Source organism: Calonectris borealis, chromosome W, assembly GCF_964195595.1.
Source record: "Calonectris borealis chromosome W, bCalBor7.hap1.2, whole genome shotgun sequence".
NCBI classification, from domain to species: domain Eukaryota; kingdom Metazoa; phylum Chordata; class Aves; order Procellariiformes; family Procellariidae; genus Calonectris; species Calonectris borealis.
In genome coordinates, this window is record NC_134351.1 from 23,067,771 (window position 1) to 23,088,005 (window position 20,235).

Genomic DNA, 20,235 nt, shown 5'->3' on the forward strand with positions numbered 1-20,235 from the left:
ACTGAAGTTCCAGCATGTCCGGCACGGCAGCACTCAGTGGCGGTGTGACTTCGTTCAGGCCACTGTAGTCTACTGTTAGTCCCCACTCTCCATTGGACTTTCTCAATGGCCATATGGGACTGTTGAAGGGTGAGCGAGTCTTGCTGATCACTCCTTGGCTCTCCAGTCGACGAATCAGCTCATGGATGGGGATCAGGGGGTCTCGGTTGGTGCGATATTGCCGCCGATGCACTGTTGTGGTAGTGATTGGTACCTGTTTTTCTTGGACCTTCAACAACCCCACAACATAAGAGTCTTCCGAGAGACCGGGCAAGGTGGACAGCTGTTTAATTTCCTCCGTCTCCAGGGCAGCTATACCAAAAGCCCACCGGTACCCTTTTAGGTCCTTGAAATACCCTCTCCTGAGGTAGTCTATGCCAAGGATGCACGGAGCCTCTGGGCCAGTCACAATGGGGTGCTTCTGCCACTCATTCCCGCTTAGACTTACTTCCGCCTCCAACACAGTTAACTCTTGGGATCCCCCTGTCACTCCAGAAATACAAATGGGTTCTGCCCCTTTATAGCCTGATGGCATCAGGGTACACTGTGCACCAGTGTCTACGAGAGCCTTATACTCCTGTGGGTCTGATGTGCCAGGCCATCGAATCCACACAGTCCAGTAAACCCGGTTGTCCCTTTCCTCCACCTGGCTGGAGGCAGGGCCCCTCTAGTCCTGGTCATCATATTCGCTATCCACTTCTTGTAAGTATGAGTCAGAAGTCCCTTTGTTAAGGTCGGAAGTGGAATCAGCCCTTCTACTCTGTCTGGGGAACTCACTGGAGACTGGAGCAGCAGTTTTCCTGGAAGAACCCCCTTTTGTGGTTGTTTTTCCTTGCAACTCACGTACCCGTGCCTGTAGGACTGAGGTAGGTTTTCCATCCCACTTCCTCATATCCTCTCCGTCGTCATGCAGGTAAAACCACAGGGTGCCCCGTGGTGTGTACTTTCTATATCCTCTCTCTTGAGCAGAGGGACGCTTGCTCCTAATAGCTGAGACACTGGCCCGTGCAGGTGGGGAGCAGGACATATCCTCTTTGAGTTGCTGGACCTCCTGAGACAGTTTCTCCACAGCGGAGACACAGGCCCGTAGGGAGGAAGAGAGACTTGCTTCATATTGCCGGAGTTGGCCAGCCAGTTCATCCACTGTTTGTTCCTCTCCATCTCTCCAGGTCATTATTGCCAATGAGTTTGCATGTGACGCTGGTGCGCTCCGTACAAACTTCCGCCACATGGGTCGGGTGCATTTGACCTCATCTGGGTCTTTGGATAACTGCTCGTTGTTCAGGTCATCATAAATCACTTCCAGCACAGCTAATTCCCTCAGGTACTGGATACCTCTCTCCATGGTGGTCCACTTGCCTGTGTGGCATATAACATCTTCCTTGAAGGGATACCTTTCCTTCACGCCTGACAGGAGTCGCCTCCAGAGGCTGAGGACTTGTGCCCCTTGTCCAATTGCTTTGTCAATGCCCCCTTCCCTAGAAAGGGATCCCAGCTGCTTGGCTTCCCTACCCTCTAATTCCAGGCTACTGGCCCCGTTATCCCAGCATCGGAGCAGCCAGGTGACAATGTGCTCGCCTGGACAACGCCTGAAGTCTTTTCGCATACCTCGCAGCTCACCCAGAGATAGGGATCGGGTGGTCACCATCTCATTTACGGGTTCTGCCTCCTCCTCCTCCTGTTCTCGTGATGGCCCTTGTTCATCTTCATCCCTTACTAGACGAGCTGATTTTCTTGTGCATTTTCTTTTTTGTATAGGGGCGACTGATACCGGTGTGGGTTGTTTCCCTGTCGCAGGGGGCGGAGTAGCTGCCGTACCTGCCCTGGGCGGTGAGGGAGCCGCTGTGCTTGCCGTGGGGTGTGGGGTAGCCACAGGGCCTGTTGCTTTGTCATCAGCTGCAGAGACGTTTCCTTCCCCTTGGGGGTTCTGAGTGGTGTTAAACAGGGCTCGGTAGGCGTGGGCCAGGCCCCAGCACATTGTAGTGATTTGTGTCTCCCTAGAATGGCCAGGGTGACAGCATACTTCTTCCAAATATTCTACTAATTTTTCAGGGTTCTGCACTTGTTCAGGGGTAAAGTTCCAACCGCTCACCGACCGCCGACCGCGTGTCACGAACGGGGGGCGAGCCCCCCCACACACCTGGTTTTTATACTGAGCATGATGTCACATGGTATAGAATACCCCATTGGCCAGCTGGGTCCACCACCCCGGCTGTGCTCCCCCCTCCCGGTGCAAGCATCACCCAGCAACAGCCACAGCATCAATGGGCCATCAACGCTCCTTTCACACAGAACCCAAAACACAGCACACCCCCAAGCTACTGGGAAGAAAGTTAACCCTGTCCCAGCTGGAACCAGGACAATTAGAAATTGTGAAATCTAAGTATGATGTAAATGGTATAGAATAAGGGGTGGATACTGTCTTGGTTTCAGCTGGGATAGAGTTAAAATTTCTTCCTAGTGCTGTGGTTTGGATTGAGTATGAGAAGAATGCTGATAACACACTGATGTTTTAAGTTGTTGCTAAGTATCTTGTCAAGGATAACTACCCTCCAGGAAGCTACCAAGCTACTAACCGCCAAGACTGGGAGGAGGGAACACAGCCAGGATAGCTAGCCCAGCTGGCCAATGGGGTATTCCATACCACGTGACGTCATGCTCAGTATATGAATGGTAGGCGTGATCCAGGAAGTAGCGATCGCTACTTGGTTATCGGTCAGTGCGGGTGGTGAGCAATTGCATTGTGCATCACTCATTTTGTATATTCTATCATTATTTATTATCATTATTTTCCCTTTTCTGTTCTATTAAACTGTCTTTATCTCAACCCACGAGTTTTTCTCACTCTTACCCTTCCGATTCTCTCCCCGTCCCACTGGGGGGCGGGGGGAGTGAGTGAGCGGCTGCATGGTATTTGGCTGCCTGCCAGATTAAACCACGACAGTCCTTTTTGGCACCCAACGTGGGGCTTGAAGGGTTGAGATAGCGATAGATCTGACCAAAGTGTGTTAAGGCAAAATTGTTATAAGCATTCGTTATATTGATTGGTCACAATGTTGATGTATTGGCTGTCAAAGTTGTGGGGCTGGCTCTCAATGTTGGGTCATGTAATACCTTGCTTGCAGTATGTGTTCCCTTTTGTGCTGTTTATCATCAGTCGGAACTGGGCCAAGGTTATCATTTTGCTGCTGTTTTATGAGGTGATAAAATCATTGGTCATAAGTCTAATCTGGTATCTGTACTCGGCACTGCCGTCATTTCTGTACCTCGGGAATCCCCTCTTAGAAATTATTAGTAATTGCACTTTTTTCTCCTCGGAGAATGAATTTAAGGGGGAGACAGGATGGGACACTTTCTCCCACTTGTTCATCTTCCCTTCCATATTGTCAGAAACTCCTTTTTCTTCTATCCTCTTCACGAAGATGTCCACAATATTCCCTGAGAATTTTGAATATCCTTGGGATGTTCAAACAAGCATGTTCATATTGCTATGTATCCTGAATGTGGTTCAGGCCTTGTTTAGGGTTAAACAACTGTTCAGGAATACTGTCCAGAGATCAACCCTCAGGAACAAGAAAAGATGGAGGGCAAACGGCGTTGCCTCGTCAGGGCGGGCGGAGCGGCGAGTCTCAGGGGCGGTGGGCAGCGGGAGATCAACCCCGGCAGCAGACACGGTGGCTACTTCAACCCCCGCGACAACCCCTGTGGCTACTCAAACCCCGGCAACAGTCATTGTAGCTTCTCCAACCCCTGCAACAGGCACTGCAGCCACTCAAACTCTGGCAACAGTCACTACAATTACTCCAACCCCCATGACAAGCACTGCGGCTACCCAAACCCCAGCAACAGGCACTACAGCTGAACCAGAGGACCAACCCTTGCTGGTATCCGTTGCCCCTGTACAGAAGAGGAAATCTTGGAAGCGGAGGTCAGGTCGTTTAGAAAGGGATGATGGAAGACCAGGCCCATCACGAGGAGAGGAGGAGGAAGAGGAAGAACTCATAAACGAGACGGAAACCACCCGACCCCTATCCCTGAGTGAGCCGCGAGATATGCGGAAAGATTTCAGCCGTCGTCCAGGCGAGCACATTGTTACCTGGCTGCTCCGGTGCTGGGATAATGGGGCCAGTAGCCTGGAATTAGAGGGGAAAGAAGCCAAACAGCTGGGGTCCCTTGCCAGGGAAGGAGGCATTGACAAAGCCATTGGAAAAGGGACACAGGTCCTCAGCCTCTGGAGGCGACTGCTGTCAGGCGTGAAGGAAAGGTATCCCTTCAAGGAAGATGTTATATATCGCTCAAGCAAATGGACCACTATGGAGAGAGGTATCCAGTACCTGAGAGAACTAGGCGTGCTGGAGGAAGTTTATAGTGACCTGGACGATGACCAAACACCCAAAGATCCAGATGAAGTCCAGTGCACGTGACCCATGTGGCGGAAATTAGTATGGAGCGCACCAGTGTCGTATGCCAATTCGTTGGCAGTACTGTGCTGGAAAGAGGAAAAAACACCAACAGTGGATGTCGTACTTAGGAATGTCCAGGAATACGAAGAAAGTGTCTCCTCCTCCCTTGTCTCAGCTGTGGAGAAACTGTCCCGGGAGGTCCAGCAACTCGAAGACGATAGGTCCTGTTATCCACCTGTATGGACCAGTATCTCAGCCATTAAGAGTCAGCGTTCTTCTGCTGAAGAGAGAGGATATAGAAAGTACACACCACGGGGCACCCTGTGGTTTTACCTGCGTGACCACGGAGAGGACATGAGGCAGTGGGATGGAAAACCTACCTTGACCCTAGAGGCACGGGTACGTGAGTTGCAAGGAAAAACAATCAGACAAGGGGGTTCTCCCAGGAAAAATGCTGCTCCAGTTTTCAGGAAAAACCTGTCTCACGATGGTCCAGTTTCCAGGGAAGGGTTCCCCAGACAGAGTAGAAGGGCTGATCTTACTTTGGACTGTAATGAAGGAATTCTTGACTCACGTTTGCAAGAAGTGAGAAGCAGATACTATGACCAGAACTAGAGGGGCCCTGCCTCCGGCCAGGTGGAGAAAAGGGACAACCGGGTTTACTGGACTGTGTGGATTCGATGGCCTGGCACATCAGAGCCACAGGACTATAAGGCTCTCGTAGACACTGGTGCACAGCGCACCCTGATGCCATCAAGCTATAAAGGGGCAGAACCCATCTGCATTTCTGGAGTGACAGGGGGATCCCAAGAGCTGACTGTATTGGAGGCTGAAGTGAGCCTAACCGGGAATGAGTGGCAGAAGCACCCCATTGTGACTGGCCCAGAGGCTCCGTGCATCCTTGGCATAGACTACCTCAGGAGAGGGTATTTCAAGGACCCAAAAGTGTACCGGTGGGCTTTTGGTATAGCTGCCCTGGAGACGGAGGAAATTAAACAGCTGTCCACCTTGCCGGGTCTCTCGGAGGACCCTTCTGTTGTGGGGTTGCTGAGGGTTGAAGAACTGCAGGTGCCAATCGCTACCACAGTGGGACACCGGCAGCAATACCGCACCAACCGAGACTCCTTGATCCCCATCCATAAGCTGATTCGTCGACTGGAGATCCAAGGAGTGATCAGCAAGACTTGCTCACCCTTTAAAAGTCCCATATGGCCAGTGCGAAAGTCCAATGGAAAGTGGAGACTAACAGTAGACTACCGTGGCCTGAACGAAGTCACGCCGCCACTGAGTGCTGCCGTGCCGGACATGCTAGAACTTCAGTACGAACTGGAGTCAAAGGCAGCCAAGTGTTACGCCACAATGGATATCGCTAACGCATTTTTCTCAATCCCTTTGGCGGCAGAGTGCAGGCCACAGTTTGCTTTCACTTGGAGGGGCGTCCAGTACACCTGGAACCGACTGCCCCAGAGGTGGAAACGCAGCCCTACCATTTGCCATGGACTGATCCAGACCGCACTGGAACAGGGTGAGGCTCCGGAACACCTGCAGTACATTGATGACATCATCGTATGGGGCAACACAGCAGAAGAGTTTTTTGAGAAAGGTAAGAGAATAGTCCAAATCCTTCTGAAGGCTGGTTTTGCCATAAAACTAAGTAAGGTCAAGGGACCTGCACAGCAGATCCAGTTTTTAGGAATAAAATGGCAAGATGGACATCATCAGATCCCAATGGATGTGATCAACAAAATAACAGCCATGTCCCCACCAACTAGCAAAAAGGAAACACAAGCCTTTCTAGGCGTTGTGGGCTTTTGGAGAATGCATATTCCAGATTACAGCCAAATCGTAAGCCCTCTCTATCACGTGACCAGGAAGAAGAACGATTTCAAATGGGGCCCTGAGCAACAACAAGCCTTTGAACAAATTAAACGGGAGATAGTTCAGGCAGTAGCCCTTGGGCCTGTCCGGGCAGGACAAGATGTGAAGAATGTGCTCTACACCGCAGCCGGGGAGAATGGCCCTACCTGGAGCCTCTGGCAGAAAGCACCAGGGGAGACTCGAGGTCGACCCTTAGGGTTCTGGAGTCGGGGATAGAGAGGATCCGAGGCCCGCTACACTCCAACTGAGAAGGAGATATTGGCAGCATATGAAGGGATTCGAGCTGCTTCGGAAGTGGTTGGTACTGAAGCACAGCTCCTCCTGACACCCCGACTGCCGGTGCTGGGCTGGATGTTCAAAGGGAGAGTCCAGGAAACCCCAGTCGCCCAGGAATCTTGGAAGTGATCACGGACTGGCCAGAAGGCAAAGATTTCGGAATATCCCCAGAGGAGGAGGTGACACATGCTGAAGAGGCCCCACTGTATAACAAACTACCAGAAAACAAGAAGCAATATGCCCTGTTCACTGATGAGTCCTGTCGCCTTGTGGGTAAGCATCAGAGGTGGAATGCTGCTGTATGGAGTCCTATACGCCAAGTTGCAGAAACTGCTGAAGGAGAAGGTGAATCGAGCCAGTTTGCAGAGGTGAAAGCCATCCAGCTGGCCTTGGACATTGCTGAATGAGAAAAATGGCCAGTACTTCATCTCTATACTGACTCATGGATGGTGGCAAATGCCCTGTGGGGGTGGTTGCAGCAGTGGAAGCAGAACAACTGGCAGCGCAGAGGTAAACCCATCTGGGCTGCCGCATTGTGGCAAGATATTGCTGCCCGAGTAGACAACCTGACTGTAAAAGTACGTCACGTAGATGCTCACGTACCCAAGAGTCGGGCCACTGAAGAACATCAAAACAACCAGCAGGTGGACCAGGCTGCTAAGATTGAAGTGGCTCAGGTAGATCTGGACTGGCAACATAAGGGTGAACTATTTATAGCTCGGTGGGCCCATGACGCCTCAGGCCATCAAGGAAGAGATGCAACATATAGATGGGCTCGTGATCGAGGGGTGGACTTGACCATGGATGCTATTGCACAGGTTGTCCATGAATGTGAAACATGTGCTGCAATCAAACAAGCCAAGCGAGTAAAGCCTCTTTGGTATGGAGGACGGTGGTTGAAATATAAATATGGGGAGGCTTGGCAGATTGATTATATCACACTCCCACAAACCCGCCACGGCAAGCGCTATGTGCTCACCATGGTGGAAGCAACCACCCGCTGGCTAGAAACATACCCTGTGCCCCATGCCACTGCCCAGAACACCATCCTGGGCCTTGAAAAGCAAGTCCTATGGCGACATGGCACCCCAGAAAGAATTGAGTCAGACAACGGGACTCATTTCCGAAACACCCTCATAGACACCTGGGCCAAAGAGCATGGCATTGAGTGGGTATATCACATCCCCTACCATGCACCAGCCTCTGGGAAAATCGAACGATACAACGGGCATTTAAAGACAACACTGAGGGCAATGGGTGGTGGGACATTCAAGCATCGGGATACACATTTTGCAAAAGCCACCTGGTTAGTCAACACTAGGGGGTCTGTCACTCGAGCTGGCCCTGCCCAATGAAAACATTTATGTACTGTAGAGGGGGATAAAGTCCCTGTCGTGCACATAAGAAATATGCTGGGGAAGACAGTCTGGGTTACTCCTGCCTCTGGCAAGGGAAAACCCATTCGTGGGATTGCTTTTGCTCAAGGACCTTGGTGCACTTGGTGGGTGATGCGAAAGGATGGGGAAGTCCGATGTGTACCTCAAGGGGATTTGATTTTGGGTGAAAATAGCCAATGAACTGAATTTTATGATGTCAATTGTTATATGATATCGTATATCATTATTTCTATGGTTGCTATCAATGGTATAGCAGTGAAAATCACCCAGATTAACGAAGAATGAGCTGACTCCGATGAAACCGAGCAAAGTGCAACGATGATAGAACTGAACGAGTGCAGCAGTACCAAAATGAGAACTGGCTTCAGGATGCAACAGCCCAACACCACCCACCATCTCTCTGGCCGTGAAAGACTGTTATGACAGATGGAGCCCAAAGTCATGGACTAAATGAACTCAATGGACATTTTAAAGAGATAGTCCTTAGACTAAGGGAATGATATCTGTGTGTGCATATATATATATGTATATATAAAAAAAGATGGTGGCGATTAATTGAAATGTATCGAAAAAATGTGAGACCTAAGCATAATGTAAATGGTATAGAATAAGGGGTGGATACTGTCCTGGTTTCGGCTGGGATAGGGTTAAATTTCTTCCTAGTGCTGTGTTTTGGATTTAGTATGAAAGAATGTTGATAACACACTGATGTTTTCAGTTGTTGCTAAGTGCCCTCCTAGTCCAAGGACAGCTCCCATGCCCTACTGACTGAGCTAGGTACACAAGATGGGAGGGAACATAATCAGGACAGCCAGCTCAGCTGGCTAATGGGGTATTCCATACCATGTGACGTCATGCTCAGTATATGAAGGGTAGGCGTGATTCAGGAAGTACCGATTGCTACTTGGTTATCGGTCAGCGCGGGTGGTGAGCAATTGCATTGTGCATCACTCATTTTGTATATTCTATCATTATTTATTATTATTACTTTCCCTTTTCTGTTCTATTAAACTGTCTTTATCTCAACCCATGAGTTTTTCTCACTCTTACCCTTCCGATTCTCTCCCCGTCCCACTGGGGGGGCGGGGGGAGTGAGTGAGTGGCTGCATGGTATTTGGCTGCCTGCCAGATTAAACCACGACATCTGTCATTATTATTTTCCCTTCCTTTTCTATTCTATTAAACTGTCTTTATCTCAATTCATGAATTTTACTTCCCCCCCCCGCCCCCGATTCTCTCCCCCGTCCCACTGCGGGGCGGGGAGTGAGCAAGTGGGTGTGTGGTTTTTTGCTGCCTGCCAGGTGAAACCACTGCAGTATCGCCAGTGTAAAGACAGCTTTATTGTAATTTTGTATCATTTTGGGTTACTTTTAGGGGAGCTTTATGTTTCATAAACTCAGACCTGTCGATCAGCTGCGGCATCTTCTTGTTAGCAATATAGGTGGAGATGGAGAAGAGATTGAAAGATTTTTCAAGTTGCATCAGGTAAGAACTTTTGACCTGTTATGAAAAATGGAAGATTTATAATTTTTTTTTAAATCTAATAGCTTTCTTTAGTATGTGTCCTTTTTTTTGTTGTTGTTGCTACAAATTTCTAGTTAACCTTTCATTTATCGATTTACGTATTAGCTTTTCCTCCTGTGTTGTCTACATAAAACAAGATTGTATAATGAGAAATAATTTCTTATTTTATGGTATCTAAAAATGGAAGTGTAATTCACTTTCCCTGAAATTCTTATAATTCTCCTACGCAGAAGTATAATGTAGTTCTTGGTTTAGGAAAGGAGTTAATCTAAGACCAGGGAAGGAAGAGTTTCTAAAAAAGTTAATTTCCTAGTACTAGAAGAGGTTTTTACATTTTGAAGGCCAGTACAAATGTGTAAACTGGTCTATTTTTTTAAGGTAAATAACAGACAAGCAGGAAGGAAGCTATCGTGGATTACAATTTTAATTTGACTAGTACTGATTAGTATCTGTAGTGAATGTTCACTGTAATCTATTCTTTTTTGCTTTGATAGGATATACTAAGTGATATTTTAACATGCCATTAGAATATGCAAACTATTATTACTTTTATAGATTTTTTTTTCTTCAAACAGTCTTAATTTACATTTCTGTAGAAATTTCATGAATCTTAGTCATAACTAGGTGATAGACATGGAGATTGTTTCCTAGCAGTAACCATACTGAGTTTGCAAAAACTGTGTATAACAAAAGCGTATCTGCTACAGTGGGATGCCTCACTATGATTCACTTCCTGTCTATAATTGGGAAGAGCTGATTTCCTTGCCTTTTAAATAAAATGATGAAAAAAGTATCTACTGTTTAGTTATTGACCAATATAACTTCTGTACATTTCTTATCAACTTGATATAAGCTGCCACACTAATAGTATAATATGCTCTAGGAGGATCAGGCCTGTGCTACTTGCCTTATCTTGGCCTGTTCGAATGCTGCATGTGACAGAGAAGTGTCTGCCTGGGCTACTCGAGCATTCTTCAGGTAAGTTTCAATTCTGTAGGTTGTTCTGAATATTATGCTCAGGATTGCTACAGCCACTAAATAATCGTACAGGCTCTTTAATCATAGAATCATAGAATCATTTAGGTTGGAAAAGACCCTTAAGATCATTGAGTCCAACCGTAAACCTAACACTGCCAAGTCCACCACTAAACCATGTCCCTAAGCACCACGTCTACATGTCTTTTAAATACCTCCAGGGATGGTGACTCAACCACTTCCCTGGGCAGCCTGTTCCAGTGCTTGATAACCCTTTCAGTGAAGGGTTAAAGATACTAAAGCATAAGCCTGATTTTGAGAATTGGTAAATATCTCTTTAAAGCCTGATCATATCATATCATCACAGAACTTAAAACATCCACAAAAAAGATTACTTAGTTTTTCATCTAGCTTATCTTTGCAATTGCATATGTTAATGCTTTTCATATAACATGTATTATGTTAGTTTTCTTTTCTTGTGCCAGAAGTATCATACAGTCACAAATATTTCTGAAAAGTTATGCTTGTTTTGTGTGGGTTTTTTTATTCCCCATTTTAAAAGAACCCCAAAATTGCTGTTAATTCTCAAAGACATGAAAATTAAACAGACTGTGTATGAAGTGTGAGGAATTTTTGTCTTTGCATATAAACTTTAGGTATGGTGGAGAAGCACAAATGAGATTTCCGTCAGCTCTGCCTCCTCCAAGCAACGTTGGACCTGTTTTCAGTTCTCCTGTTCCTGCCAGTGAGTAGCAAGCATTTCATGGTTTTGGACAGCTGAGTATTCACAGCTGAATCTGAGGCCATGGACAGTTCTGCTCTAGACTCATTTGGGCAAAAATGCAGACTCGGGATGTCTCAAACTGAATGTCCCAAGTTAACAGTGTCGCTGTAGTGTTTATCCAACTGCCCTATGTAAAAAAACTAAGAGTAATAATACTAGTTTCTTTCAGTTGAGTGCTTTGAAGGTAAAATTGGTATTCTTTGAAAAGATCTAAATGACTGAAAGTGAGTGCTTTGAGAGTAGGTACCCATATCAGGTATGGGAGCAGTCAGAAGATGAAGAACAAGAAAAAGTATGTGGACAGTATTATATTCAATGCAGGGAACAGATGGTGTGCAATAAATAACACAAATGCTGAAAAAAAATGCTTAATAACTGCCATTGAAAGAATCATATCCATTTGGGTCACTTATAGAATGTTGGGTCCATTAGAAATGAGTGCAATTTGGTCTTTAACTATAACTAAAAGCTGTTGGAATGGATTTGTGGAAGGGTCCTGTATAGCTACCAAATACTATGTTTTCTAACTTTAAAGAACGTGATTTGACAACTGTGTTGCTTTTGCACAGGGTTTTTAGGGTTTGTTTTCTGGGTTTTATTTATTTATTTATTTATAAACAAACTTACTTTTATTTCTTTTCCTTTTTAGGTTCCCCCTTGACTGTTCATAGTCCATATCCTAATCCTAGCTTTTTGACAACACCTGGGCAAGGTAAGGACTTCTTTTCCTTTGCTGGAGAAATGGAGAATTTTTTTCAACTAGTTTTGTTTATTTGCATCAAAAATAATTGGATTAATATTTGCCTACCTTTACCTTAGGTTTACAACCTCCTAGTATGTCAACCCCCATGTTTCCTTCTGGGAATTCCATGTCTCACCCTGGTACGTCCATTAGCGGTATGATGGGTCCCGAGATAGTATTTTCTGGAAGACACAATGGCATCTGCATATACTTTGCTCGGATTATAGGGTGAGGTGTTTGTGTGAAAAAGAGATTCTGTCACTCAATTCGTTTCATAGTTTTCTGTCCCCTAATGCTTGTAGGTGGTGAATTCTATCTTAATAGCATTTAAATTTGAAATTAGTAAAATACACTTCTTTTATGTTGTGTTTATGAAGTACCTGTTGAATATAATAGGTTCTCTTTATAGCTCTATTAATAATACATTCAGTGAATGGCTAGGACAGGAAAGTTGCTTAGACATTGTTCCTGCAATCAAGCGTATATGCACAACTCTGAAAACTGCTGGTTTATTTTTCAATCCTATGAGCTGTATGTTTCCAACTCCTATTAAAGGATGAAACAGAAATGCAGAAGGACTTACAGGATCAAAATCCTGGCTTGAAGTCTTTTCTGTTAAAAAGCTTTAAACGACATGCTCAAATCAGAGCAATGAAGCAAGACTAAAGAGGATTCTGTTACTTGGATGTTGGGTCCTGTGTTACTAAACACCCAAGCAAGAACAGAGCTCTTCATACGCTGGTCATCTCTCTGTATGCTGGTTGGGAAAGAAATACTTGTTATGACACTTGTTTGCCTACATTATGTTTCCAGAGAATAATATTGGCCCATATATAAAATATTTGAGAGCATCAAACTCCACTTGATTAAAGTTTTAAAATTTTAAATTTTGTTAATGATCTATATCTGTACCATTCAGAAATGTTTAATGCTAACTGTTTTTTGAATGTTTAATTTTCTTCCAAATTAAATTCTTATGTTAGACCATGAAGTCAAAAACATTACCAATTTTTTTCTTAAGAAATTATAAATAGAAGACTTGCAAAAATACTTGCTTAAATTCTTTGGCTTTTAATACAGTACTGTTTTGTGTTGCAGAAATATTTGGGATGGCAGTATAGTTGTGGAGAGAGTTTTCAAAAGTGGCAATCGAGAAGTTGTTGCAGTATGTAAAAGATTATTTTGTATTTTTAGAAGTTCTTTATAGTATATCTCTTAAGCCCCCTCCAGACAAAGCCTAAAAATAAAATGCTTTAGTGGGTTAGGATAAACATTGCAGTTATGTAAGGACATCATATAATTTTCCAGCATCTTCCTGACTAACATCTTTGTGTTTCACTTTTTGTCCATGATCAAAATAACAAAATCTTTTCTGACTTTGGATGTTAATAGAATCTTGAACTGAGTAATTTCAGCAATGCAAATTAGCTGCTACATAAGCTTTCCTCCTCCAGTTATAAGGTAACTGGGAGACTTTGCAAGACCTTGGCAGTTATACTCCGTGTCTTAGCAGTGCTCAATCATTGTTTTAGTTTGGAGTTGGAAATAGTAAAACACAGCTGATTTGGTTATCAGAGGGGCAAACAAAGCATCTTTAATACTGTATATCTTCAGAGGACTACTGCCTCTTCACATATGTGCCCCCTCCTCAATGAGTGTGGTATAATCGATGTGTTCTAGTGATAGCATTACTATTATGCTATTTATTTGTTGTACCCTCTTTGCATTTGTCTTTTTAGTGGCTTTAGCTTAAAATTGTAAACTTTAGGAAAAATGTTTGGAAACTCTAAGCTTTCTGTAAAGAAGTTGCTTTCTGTTGCAGGTCGAAAGCAGTGTTCCATCCCATGTGCTGGAATGTGTACTACAAGAACTAAAAGGTTTACAAGAATTTCTGGATAGAAATTCACAGTTTGCTACAGTAGGAGTCCTCGGAAACCCAAGGTATTATTCATTGTGTTAAATTTACTAGTGGTGTTTAGTGTCCAGCTCTTGAAAAACTATCCGGTGCATATCTGTGTTCATTGAGTTGAAGTGTATGTATGGTATCCAGCTTCAACTATTCAGATGCCAAAAATGAGTTGTTAAATTTAATCTTTAAAAGATTCAGTATTTGTAATCATATTAGCATCTCTCTGTATTTTGGAATTGCAGTTTCAGCACACCAGCTAATCTGCAACAGAGGCTCCTTGGTTTCATACGACCTGATGGTGGAAGTTCTCAGCAAGTCCAACAAGAACTCCAAAAGAAATATCATGGTATGCAATTACTTTTGAACAGGAAGTATCAGGGAATGGTGCATCTGGATGTTGAATTTCTCACTTTTCCTGTTAAAAACCCTGAATAAAAATGCCTTTTTTTCCATGCAAATTTGACATTTATCAATATGCCATACCCAGTAATAAGTTCTTCAGAAAGAGCACTGTAGTCTGGAAACTAACTTTGCTAGCACCTTGCTTTTGCTTTCATACCATATCATAACATTCCATCAGGAGTAGTGCTTCTGCAGCGACGTTGATGTGAAGTCATTCACATATGACTGTACTAGAGATGAAGTATATACCCAGAATGAAAACTCAAATCTAAATAGAGGAACATTCCAGTCTTTAGGTTGACTGTGGCAAGAGACTTCGTTTGTTACACACTGCAGATGTTACCTTTCAGTTTGATACTGTAAGCTTTAATATTGCAACTAATTAAAGCAGTCCACAAAGGAGAATACATCTCTGTGAAGAGAATCTGGATTTCAGCACAATAACATCTAGTGGTCTTGAGCCACTGCAAAACACAAGTTATAACTCTCAATTTTTTAAACTAAAATATAAGTGCTTGAACTTTAAAACACTTTTAAACTTCTCTCTCATACAAAGAATTAAGTTACAATTCTGTGTACATACATGTCCTCTTTATCCTATTTTCCACATTCAAATAATTTTGAAATACAAAACTAGAGTTCTTTTTTTGTTCCTAATGTTCTCCATATTTCAGAAGATTGTTTCATCTCTTCATTACAATACTTAGTAGCTGCATACCCATTTATATTTTCAAGATAGCAATTGTTAAGCAATTCGTTTGTGAGACGAGTTAGTATGTTGTCCAAATACTGTAATGCAAGTTGCCAAAGTTCCAATCACTGAAATGTCTACAAAATTTTGTTTAGAAAGCAGAGTCCTGTCACAGAGCCCGTTTGAACTCATGTCCTCCTTTAGTGTAGCTTTTGCCCAGTGCTTGCAGGCAAGTTGGGAAGTATTGCTGATGTGTATACAGAATTAAAGATGGTTTTGGTCCATGTGGGTATAATCCTGTTTTTTTCATTTCTACTACTTTTTCTGTACTCCTCACTTCCAATAGTGTGAATGTAAATTTAAGAAAGAAAAAAAAAGTCATTATGTAGAATTTAGTAGACGTTTAATAATTTTATTTTTTATTTTCATGCATTCCAAAGCCAATAAATCCTTTTGGATTGCTAAATGACACAATATAGTTATTGCTGCCTTATTGCTGAAATGTAAGCATTCAAAAGTAAAGACATAAATTGTTGCAATTATGTTCCACCCAGGTAATAAGTATGTCCATTATATTCTTTCAGCGAATATAATACATCTTACCAGATTTAAATGTTGCTAGTTTTCGGTGTAGTTGTTGTTCCTTTGAAGCCTGAGCTTTAAAGACATTGTAGACAGTGTTGACCAAAGATATAATTATAATTGTTCTTTCTAAAAGCAAATACAGGTAATCAAACAAGAAGGGAATATGTATGTATTTATTTTTATTTATTTTATATTAATGATAAATATATTTATTATAACTATTTCTGGGGAAAAAAATCAAGTTAAAATTTAAGACTGATTATGTAAATTCTGTGCACTCAAATGAAGCCATACTTCTTTTTCAGAAAGGATTCCTCCTGTGTTGCATAGTTTGAAATAAATGTTAACAGATGGTATTTGTTTGGGGGAAATGTTAACATGGCACTTTCCTCCAAAGAGAGCTAGACAGCATTAATGAAGAATGGAGGAGAAAAAAAATTAGAAATTTAAGGAAATTGTTATTGTAAAACCTTAAAAATTGACATACTAATTTGAAACATGTAGAACATAGTTACTTATTGACAGTCTCTTTGCTTTTTCAGCTGAGGCACAGCTAACTGAGAAGACCTCACTTCAAGGCATCCAGCAGCTTGTTCGCAAAACCTGCCAGGCATTGGCTTTATGGAAATTGCTGTGTGAGCACCAATTCAATGTTGTTGTAGGTGAGCTTCAGAAGGTACGATCTGAATCATATGATTCTAATTTGTTCATATTTAATGTCTGAATTTCTTTTGCTACTTAGATATTCCCAAAGAGGTATTTAATTCATTGAGAAGCATATTATGAATTTTAAACCACGTATAGATTTTTTTTTGTTTTTTTAATTCAGGTTGCAAATGTTTATTTTTAAGAGACTAACATATAGTATTGATCTCATCTCCCAATTTTAGCAAATTGGAAGTGTCACTAACAATAGATTTAATTTTACTTTTACTGACAGTTTGGTTTTATAAACTACTATGTTTTCACCTTAACCACATTCTGCAAAATGTGTTCTGAAAAGAATGGACCAATGTTGTCCAGCCTAGAGGAATTCACTCTTTGTCTTACTGTTGGTAAAGGTTTAACAGTGGAGAGCAATAGGGTTGTAGAGACTTCAAACCCTTGCACTTTTGCATAAGCAGGGGTCTAGAATGTATCACAGAATCACAGAACAGCTGAAGTTGGAAGAGACCTCTGGAGATTATCTGTCCCCCCTGCTCAAAGCAGGGTCAGCTAGAGCAGGTTGCCCAGGACCATGTCCAGTAAGGTTTTTAATATCTCCAAGGATGGAGACTCCAGAACTTCTCTGGGCAACCTGTTCCAGTGTTCAACCACCTTTACAGTAAAAAGGATTTTTCTTATGTTCAAACGTAATTTCCTGTGTTTCAGCTTTTGGCCATTGTGTCGTGTCCTGGCACTGGGCACCACTGAGAAAAGTTTGGCTCTGTCTTCTTTACACCCTCCCATGAATATTAGTAAGATCCCATACACAACGCCCCCCGAGCCTTCTCTTCTCCAGGCTAAACAATCCCAGTTCTTTCAGCCTCTCCTTGTTTGTAAGGAACAAAACTTACAGAACTATGGGTGCTACTGCTGTGTACCCTTTGCTAATGTTGAATTTGCATCCAGCCCTTGAAGAAGCTATTAATTTGAATATTAGGCATTTTGTCCTAGCGCTTGATAGGAGAATAGATTATTTGAGAAGTTGTATTCTTTGTCATTAAAAAGAACAATTTTTAAACTTTAGAAATGCACAGAAGTTGGAGCTCTTCACACCATTGCTTTGGGGAGTTAGCATGATTTCTAACACAGGCAGCTTTTCTCTTGTGTTGGACAAGGAGTTAACTAATTGTTTAATAAATAAAACCTTTTCCTCTGTCTTTGGTAGTTTTAGAGTTTTTTGTAACAGTATTTTCATGCTGTTAGTGGTCATCCATAACCACTACATAGACACTACTGGCAACTCTATGTGAGCAAATGTTCCTAATAATTAAAAAAATGAATAACCTTCAATGTAACTTAATATAAAAAAGCAGAAGAAGAGTACAGACCTCAAACTTTTTAAATTCCCCCTTTTTCTGCATCCGTCATTGTTTTCATCTATGATGGTACTCAGATGGTTCCCATTATTAAAAACTGTGACATACTCATTTTATAGTGTGTGCATTCTGACAGTGCCCTGTGAAGTAGGGGGGAACTGCTAATTCCATTCTTACTCACAGAGAACTGAAACAAAAGTAACACATAGTGAAGATAGCAGAGGAAGTCGTATAGAGTTCTCACTGTCCTTTGGCATCCAAGGGTCTAGTGTCTTCATTGACAGGGCTTTCTTCTCTAGTATTTTCCATTTTGCTATATAACGTGTATTTAAAATAATGTATTTCTATGCTGTGCACTTCAGTCATTGGAGTTTTGTATGTTTTTATTTACTGGAAACGGTTAATTTTGCTGCTGTAACATTTTGATATTTCTAAGCAGAATAAAGTAAAAACTTAGGTAAACTAATGAAATTCTATCTTCAGGAACTTCAAGAACATCTAAAGATTACTGCTTTCAAAGACTTGGTAATTAGAGACAGAGAGTTGACTGGAGCACTCATTGCTTCTCTCATAAACTGTTATATCAGAGATAACGCTGCTGTGGATGGCATCAGTGCCCATTTGCAAGATATCTGTCCTCTTCTTTATAGCACTGATGATGCTGTGTGTTCCAAGGTAAGGGCACTTCCGGATTTTTACAGCACCAAAACACAACTTTACAACGTGTTCAAATGAGATAACTTGGGCAGCTTGTAAATCATTATGCTTAAGTAGTTTCAAGGGCACAAGAACTAATGAAGGCAGGTCATCTGCATATTTGTGTCTTGTAGTTGATTAATGCTGAAAATTATGCGAGCTCTGGTTTGAAGCATTTGCAGTTATTTGTAGTGTTCATAGGGGCTCTACCTCCAATGTGATGTCTAATAAAAGTCTTTCTTCCTGATGTTGATAAAATGTGTTCTTACTCCAGTCTTTCCTCACCGTAGTCTCTTGTTTTCTGCCTGTTGCTGTGAAATTTGTAGGAAGATAATTATGTTCAAAAACTTCTCTCTTTGAAGCTCTTCAAATAAATTTGACAAAAGTAACTGGTGAGGGGAGAATGGAGAACCAATTGGTTGTTTAAGTCTTAAGCCCTTCTCTCTACTGCAGTTGTACGGTCTTTCTGCTGGAAACTTACTGTTATCAAGTGACGAGAGGGTGTTTTTGAGATGATGATGATGATGTTTCTACTGTTTCAGCTTTGAAGTTTGGCATAACTTATTAACTCACAACAATATCTATGATCTGTTCATGATGTTCATGTGAATAATTTCCATTTTCCCATCATTTGTCTGTAGGCAAATGAACTGCTTCAGCGGTCTCGACAGGCTCAAAGCAAACTGGAAAAAGAGAAGATGCTAAGAGACTCACTGAAAGAGTACCAAAAGATCAGCAATCAAGTAGACCTTGCTAATGTTTGTGCGCAATATAGGCAAGGTAAGAGGCAATCACTGATCGTGTTCTGCTAAATAGTTTCTTTCATGCCATCTTCTTTTTTGTTTACTAACTTCCAATTCATTTTATAGTGTTGTTTTGTCATAAAAAGTTTCTTAATAACTCTTAGAATTAATATACGTCAACCTGTTCTTGTTTAAAGCCTTTCTAGGTTTCACCAACAAATGAAAAAAACCACCACTTCTTCTGTATAAAAATATTCCCATCCACTTATTTCACATTGCAGTGTCCGTTTGTTTCATATATGTGGTAAAAATGTTTTTAGCAAAACTTTTGGGCTGTATGTAAGCAGAGGGTAAGTGACTATACTTCTGCAGGTGAGGTTTTATACCAAACGTTGTTTGAAAGATGGTTCTGAATCCTGTTTTGTGCAGTGGAAGCTAGTACATAATTTAAATGTAGATATAACTGTTGTAACAGTCAAAACTTCAGCCTCTGTTCTACAAATATGTAACTTCAAACTTGCATATAATCCCACAGGTTTAGTACAGACATAAACCTTTATAAGGTACAGACCAGAGTGAATAAGGTTTACTTTTTCTTGCTTGCTAAAATGGGAAGTGTTTGTCACTTACCATTTTGTCATAGATTTAATACAATAATGAACGGTGCTATTTGGTCTTTTTTTTCCTAGTGCGTTTCTATGAGGGAGTAGTAGAACTCTCTCTTACAGCTGCTGAGAAGAAAGATCCCCAAGGTCTTGGCCTTCATTTCTATAAAAATGGAGAACCAGAAGAGGATGTTGTTGGACTCCAAGCTTTTCAAGAGAGGCAAGTTTTCAGGATACCTTGTTACCATTATATGGGGTGCTTTATTTCAAGTGACTGGAAAAGTAGCTCTTTTGGGGAAGGTATGGAGGGTAATGACAAACAAGCATTTTAGAATAAGGGACAGAATATAGATGGTTTTGCCCAACATGATTTCCTTGATTATCATTAATACGGCACCAACTTAATTTGGAACAGAGGGTAAACTGATATATGCAGAAAACATTGTGATCTGAACACTACAGAAATATTTGTTAGATGATTGAGAACAAACCAGATTGTGGCAACTAGCTGACAGTAATCTATGACCTTTTTTCATTTTAGTAATTATGTTTACAAAGGCATACA

General features: G+C 42.2%; 1 protein-coding gene across 3 annotated transcripts in view; it reads left to right on the top strand.

The window, feature by feature from the left end:
- LOC142075119 (nuclear pore complex protein Nup155-like) overlaps positions 1 to 20,235 on the top strand; it is a 57,688-nt gene that overhangs the window by 26,633 nt on the left and 10,820 nt on the right. For all 3 annotated transcript variants that reach the window (XM_075136146.1, XM_075136144.1, XM_075136145.1), the window contains 12 exons: positions 9,368 to 9,478; positions 10,401 to 10,495; positions 11,149 to 11,237; positions 11,926 to 11,988; positions 12,096 to 12,246; positions 13,117 to 13,183; positions 13,841 to 13,959; positions 14,170 to 14,273; positions 16,148 to 16,281; positions 18,110 to 18,301; positions 18,964 to 19,102; positions 19,755 to 19,890. In XM_075136146.1, coding sequence (XP_074992247.1) covers positions 9,368 to 9,478; positions 10,401 to 10,495; positions 11,149 to 11,237; positions 11,926 to 11,988; positions 12,096 to 12,246; positions 13,117 to 13,183; positions 13,841 to 13,959; positions 14,170 to 14,273; positions 16,148 to 16,281; positions 18,110 to 18,301; positions 18,964 to 19,102; positions 19,755 to 19,890 — 1,400 coding nt within the window. The remainder of the gene's footprint in view (positions 1 to 9,367; positions 9,479 to 10,400; positions 10,496 to 11,148; positions 11,238 to 11,925; positions 11,989 to 12,095; positions 12,247 to 13,116; positions 13,184 to 13,840; positions 13,960 to 14,169; positions 14,274 to 16,147; positions 16,282 to 18,109; positions 18,302 to 18,963; positions 19,103 to 19,754; positions 19,891 to 20,235) is intronic.